General features: G+C 50.0%; 1 protein-coding gene across 1 annotated transcript; it reads left to right on the forward strand.

Annotated features, from left to right (window-relative positions):
* Nucleotides 1-292: 292 nt before the first annotated feature.
* Nucleotides 293-2,770, forward strand: LOC136458226 (uncharacterized). The gene has a single exon (XM_066458206.1). It carries the CDS (start codon nucleotides 404-406, stop codon nucleotides 2,567-2,569), a length of 2,166 nt encoding a protein of 721 aa, XP_066314303.1. The 5' UTR covers nucleotides 293-403; the 3' UTR covers nucleotides 2,570-2,770.
* The last annotated feature ends 3,607 nt before the right edge of the window (nucleotides 2,771-6,377 follow it).

Here is a 6,377-nt window from a genome sequence, read left to right on the forward strand (position 1 = left end):
TTTACATAGGGTTTAAACACTTCGTTTCTATTTAATCGGTTGTTTTGACCATTTAAACGTCAGGTGACCGACAGTTTACCGTTTAGCGTTTAGAATAACATTGCTATAAATCTGTTTCAACATGGAAGACATGACATCATCCTTTACCGAGTACCGACTAACCATGCATCATCTTGCACTAATAACCGTATCATCTTGCTAAGTGGAACCTTTTAATTGTAAACTATCAACGTCATCTCTACTTAATATCATTCAAAATTCTTCAGAATCTCTACAAGTCTACAACGACGCGCGGGGCATATCTTATACTATATATACACACACACAGCACGCATCTGCTCGATCAATGCGACTGGATACGCAGAGGAGTAGGAGAGCTCACTCGGCTATAGAGGTGATCTAAATGTTGGGCGACTCAACCCTTGAGGATCTCGGCAATGGCGGTGTCATCGCTGCGGCCGTGCTTGCCGTCCTGCTGGTGGCGCTCAGCACGTACGGCCGTCGTTTGTGCCGGCACCCGGCAGTCCGCTTCTTCGTGTGGGGTGCCTCCATGGTATTCCTGCCGCTCTCCTCCGCCATCCTCTCCGCCCTACTGAGCAGGGTCAACCCTAACTCCCCTACCGGTCGTCGCAACCCCGACGTCCAGAACATGTGGACGCTCCTCCTGTGGCTCGTGCTCATCCTCACCCTCAAGTGCAACGCAAACATGGCCGCGACGGCAGTCACCGCTGCGGCCTCCTCGCCTGCGGAGGGTGACGCTAGCGTCGACGGCTACAGGATCAGGCCCCCCGTGGAGAACCTCGCGGCGTACGCCTGGCTGGCCTACCTTATCTGGCTCTGCGTTCCAGTGGCGGTATGGCTGGGCCATCTCAACAAAGCCATCTTCTTCTTGTTCAGCGCGCTTGGTCTCGCCAAGCTGGCGCTCAAGCTGGCTGCCTTCTACAGCGCGAGCGGCTCGTTCGCGCTGGGTAAGAACGCGCGCCTGATCGCCGGCTACATGGAGCAGCTCGTCGCCGACGGCGACGACGGCGGCCTGGAACAAGTGCCGCGCTACATAGTGATGGGAGAGAAGAAGAAGTACGTCGAGGAGAGCCCTCGGGGATACCGCGTAAAGCGCGACGCCCTGCAGGACAAGTTCAGCGGCCTTGTCACACTGGACCGCGTGTGGCGGCTGGCTGAGCACGGGGATGGCGTCCTCGCCGAGAGGGTGGAGCTCAGGGACCTCTGCCTCTCCTACTCGCTCTTCAAGATCCTGCGGCGGCGGCTGTCAGGGTACCCTCTGGCCGACGCTGGGTCCGTTGAGGCGCTTAGCTTCGTGCTCAGAGGCATGGACAGCGCCGGCACGGGCGGCGCGATCAACGCCGACAGGGTGTTCCGTGTCCTCGTGGACGAGCTTTGGTTTGCAAGTGATTTCTACTACTCTCCCATCCCGTTGTGCATCTTCGGCGGATGGTGCGCCGCGCTCAACTACATCTGTTCCGTCCTAATCATCGTCGGAGCCGTCGCTGTGGGATGGATTTATCAGGTCAAGGGTGTGATACACTACACGTCGTATAAAGTCATCACTTACTTCCTCCTGCTCACCGTCGTGCTCGTCGAGGCATGGGAGATCGTCGCCAGCGTGTGCTCCAACTGGACCAAGATGGCGCTGATCGGCCACTACATAAGGCACCAGTCGCTGTGGCGCCGATCCAGCTGCGTCCACGCGGTGCTCACTGCGGTGCTGCACCTCAGGCCGGCGACGCGTTGGCGGGACAAGCTCGGACAGAACTCGGTGCTGGAGCCTCGCCGCTTCCGCAGGCGGACCGGGCTTCTCTCAGAGCAACTCTACGGCAGTTCGGGGCTCATGAAGTCCATCCCGGTGTCGCCGTTAGTCAGGGACGCGGTGCTCCGGTCACTCCTGAGCAGCTACGGGGACGGGGCGAGCCAAGACAGTGCAGCGGCACGCCGAGTCGGTGGCAAGGTGGACTGGGCGATGTACGGCTCCCAGAAGAGCTGGGCGTGGGACGCTGACGGGAGCAGCAACACGGAACTGATCCTCGTGTGGCACGTAGGCACGAGGCTCTTCGAGATGAAGTCGACGTCAGCATCGCCGGATATGATCGCCGCCTGCCACCTCTCCTACTACTGCGCCTACCTGGTAGCGGTGGCGCCGGAGCTGCTGCCGGACTCCGCGGCGTGGACCAGGAGACGGTACAAGGAAGTGTCCGACGACGTGCGCGCCGCGCTTGGTGGGGATGGCGGCGGTGGCGGCACCGAGTCAACCGCGGAGAGGTATGAACGGCTATTGGCGGAGCTGAGCAAGGACTCGCGGGACACGGTGCTGCGGCGGGGCGCGGAGCTCGGCCGGCACCTGGTGGAAGAGTACGCCGAGGACGAGGCGTCGGCCTGCAGGATCCTGGCCGACTTCTGGGCGGAGATGCTGCTCTTCGTGGCGCCGTCGGAGAATGTCAAGGGCCACGTCCAGGCCATGGCGCGCGGCGGCGAGTTCATCACGCTCGTCTGGGCGTTGCTTCTCCACGCTGGCGTCACCACAAGGCCTAACACGCCGGTTGGTGCTATCCCGTAATCAGTGGAGAAGCATGTATATAGTAGTACAAGTACGGTAGCAAACTCGTGGCCTTTTACCTCTGTGCCTCTATGTTTTTAATTTAAGGAATGCATACTCATAAAACTATAGCTCGTCATATTACCTGTGTATATTTCTATGCAAACTGCAACCTCCGTCCTGAAATGTAATGGGTATTGAGTTGTCCTACCTCCTAAGTTAAAATATTGTAAGTTTAAATAAAGTTATAAAAATAATATATATGAAATATATTTTTTATAATTTATTTTTGTTGACACCGTTTTTTGCACGTGTCAAAATAATCGGAGTGGACTAATCGGCAAGGGGAAAGTTATTGAATACTTTGATAGCCGATGAAAGATGGTTTGTAAAGATGGTTGCCGATAGCTGGTGATGGTCGATGGAAAGGTTGATTTGGACTCGGGCGTTGCCGATGAGGTTGGAGGTGTTATTGTCGATGCCGATGAAGGGAGGCTTGAGGACTACTGCCGATGAAACATGGAGTATGCCGATGAAGGGAGGCTTGAAGACTACTGCCGATGAAACAGGGAGTATGCCGATGAAGGAAGACTTGAAGACTACTGCCGATGAAATAGGGAGTATGCCGATGGGAAGGAGGACGGTGAGATTTCCATCGTAATTGAGGTGGATAGGGAAATAGATAGGAGTTGATTTCCTTTTCTATATTTAGGTTATGATTCATGTAAGAGTCACGTGTTTCCTTAGATATGGGATTGGTGTCCTAGTTGTGTTTGGTTGTGTCTCTTTAGATCAGGGTATAAATATGGAGTGAGGGGCAATGTAATAGATATATCAATCAATATCAAAACCAATTTTTACTCCTATTTGCATCTACTTACTTTTCGGCGACTTCGTCAATTTGCATATTTTTCCTTTTTTACGAGTTCTCATTGATTCGGCGAGCTGCATCGCTTCAGTGCGACCTTCGGCGATTCTCGAGTTCCGCGTGAGCACCTCTTGGCCGTGACTTCCGGGCGTATCGCTGTTGTCAGGACCAAAGTGTTCGTATCTTCATCCTTGTCGATTAGCAGGTCAAATCGACTGGCACGCTTTGGATATCGATTCGGGTATTAGCCCTTTGTGTTTGCAGATCCACTTTTGCATCAACACATCTTTTGGCACGCTCGGTGGGACCAATCAATCAATATGTTCAATCCCGAGATCGATTCAGGGAACATTATCGCAGTATCAGAAGAAGATCTCAAGGAAGAACAGAGGCAGGCTATGGAAAAGGCTGTAGAAGAATACAAGCAGCTTTGTCTGAGATCGTTTAGCTTGAACAAGAGTGGACAAGTCATCCAGAAGCAAGATTTGCCGTTGCCTCGGCAGGTTACCTTTGACTCCAATCCTGGTAAACTTCAAGAGATGGTTAATTCTGCAGTAAATCATGCTTTGATTAATCATTCCAATGTGCTGTCCAATACTGTTCATAATGCTGTGGTTCGAACTCTCAAAGAAGGACAAGCGGCACCACATTACGTTGGGCCTGCCTATCATCAGCCAGAGCCGGCATCTGTCAAAACTCCATCGGCTCCTTCGGCCGTTGTGGGTACAGAAGTTACTTCCCCTCCAGTATTGGCAGGCTCACCTAATATTCAATCTACACCGATACAATCAGATCAGGTACTACCAGGAGGGCGAGTTCAGCTTAATACAGATCTATCGGCATCAGCTATGTCAGGCCCTGTGTCTCAGAATAGCCAGATTCCTACTAATTGGTGGGGATATGGCATGCCTCCAGAGTCCTCTGCTTTCAATCCTAGATTACCTCAAGTGTTTGATGCAGTAGGAAGAGCGCCTATACCATCGGCCGTTTCGCCGATGGCTCAAGTGCCTCAATATGCCGCAACTACTTCTGTACAACCAACTCCAGGAGGTTTCCAGATGCCTATGGTTCAAACATTCAATTCAAGTCCATCAGCGAGCATACTGCCGATGCAGCAGAAAGCCCCTGCTATGAGTCAAACTGGGGTTCAGTTTATGCCTCAAACCAGTTATAATTATCCAACAATATCAGCAAATTACCAGCCATCGGTAAGTTTTGTACCGATAAGTTCTAATAATGATTGGTCAGGACAGTTACCTACAGTTCAGCGAAATCAGCAGGTTGCAGGGATTCAACAAGGTCATATGCAAGCTGGTTTCCAGAATCAAGCATCGGCAGCCCAGCCGATGAATCCTTTCCAACAGGCTAATGGACCACAAGTAACGGCAAATATGCCGATTGCTGGAGATCGTGGGCCACAAAGATATGTGGAGGGATGTCAGCAGGCACCTCCTGTAGAAATTCAACCAGTTCGTCAGCAGGAGGCTGATGCTTTTTGGGCCGATAAGATAGCAGAAATTATGAAGGATCAGTTTGGGATAAAGCCCAAGGTCAATACTTATTCTTATCGGACTCCATACCCTCCTGCATACGATTTAATTCCTCTCCCAAATCGGTACAAGGTACCGGATTTCACTAAATTCTCTGGGCAAGATGATACATCAACAATGGAACATGTCAATCGCTTCATTATTCAATGTGGAGAGGCAGCTAACAGAGATGAATTAAGAGTTCGATTATTTTCATCATCTTTGTCTGGATCAGCATTTACATGGTTTATTTCATTACCACCAAATTCTATTATTACTTGGGTTGATCTAGAAAAACAATTCCATAAGTATTTCTTTGCTGGAATCCATGAAAAGAAGCTTACCGATTTAGTAAAATTGAGGCAGCGTAATGATGAATCGGTAGAGAGCTTTGTACAAAGGCTACGAGATATAAAAAATAAGTGCTACAGCCTGGTGCTGGATGATCGGCAGCTTGCCGATCTGGCTTTCCAAGGGTTATTGCCACATCTTAAAGACAGATATGCTTCTCAGGAGTTTGAAAGCCTCAGTCATCTTGTGCAAAGGATCTCTGATCAAGATACTAGGGTTTTTGAACCTAAAAAGAACTGGAGTAAAAAGGTATCATTTGTTGAAGAAGTAGGAGATTCTGACTCTGATGAAGAACCAGTTATCGGCTTAGCTGAGTGGGTTAAGAATAAAAAGTCGATATCATGTCCCTTTGGTCAAAAAGAGCCAGAAAAGTTTACCTTTGATATCACCAAGGCCGATAAAATATTTGATCTTCTGCTTCAAGAGGGCCAGATTAAGCTGTCACCTAATCATGTGATCCCATCGGCAGAAGAGTTGAAGAAGATTTTGTACTGCAAATGGCACAATGCAACTTCACACAGTACAAATGAGTGCAAGGTATTCAGGCAACAGTTACAATCGGCTATTGAATCTGGGAGAATTAAGTTTGGTACTTCCAAGACCCAGAAGCCGATGAAAATTGATCAACACCCTTTTCCAGCAAATATGTTGGATGCCAAAGGAAAGACCAAGGTATTGACGTCAGAGGCTGCTGAGAAAAACGCTTCAGTGGACCCCCAACATCGGATAACTACCGATGATGCAAAGAGTAAGGGTTTGCTAGGAGAAAGCAGTAGTTCCAAAAATCCTCCTCGACCTGGCATTGTGATTACTCATCGAAGGCAGCAGGAGGGTTGGCGTCAACGTAATGACCGATATCGACAACAGCAAGAAATAAGACGTCGGGAAGAATGGAATCGACATAAAGATCATTGGAGATGTCCGTTTTTCATCCATTGCTGGGAAGAAGGTATTAAATTGCCAACTGTTGAAAATTGCCCTGAGTGTAATGGTTATTACGGAGTCAATCGCTCAGAAAGGAGGTTTCAACTTGGTAATCAGGGTTTGTCTATCAATGAGCCGATCAGAGGCAGAGCATCAG

This window comes from Miscanthus floridulus, chromosome 6 (assembly GCF_019320115.1).
Source record: "Miscanthus floridulus cultivar M001 chromosome 6, ASM1932011v1, whole genome shotgun sequence".
Classification (NCBI taxonomy): Eukaryota; Viridiplantae; Streptophyta; class Magnoliopsida; order Poales; family Poaceae; genus Miscanthus; species Miscanthus floridulus.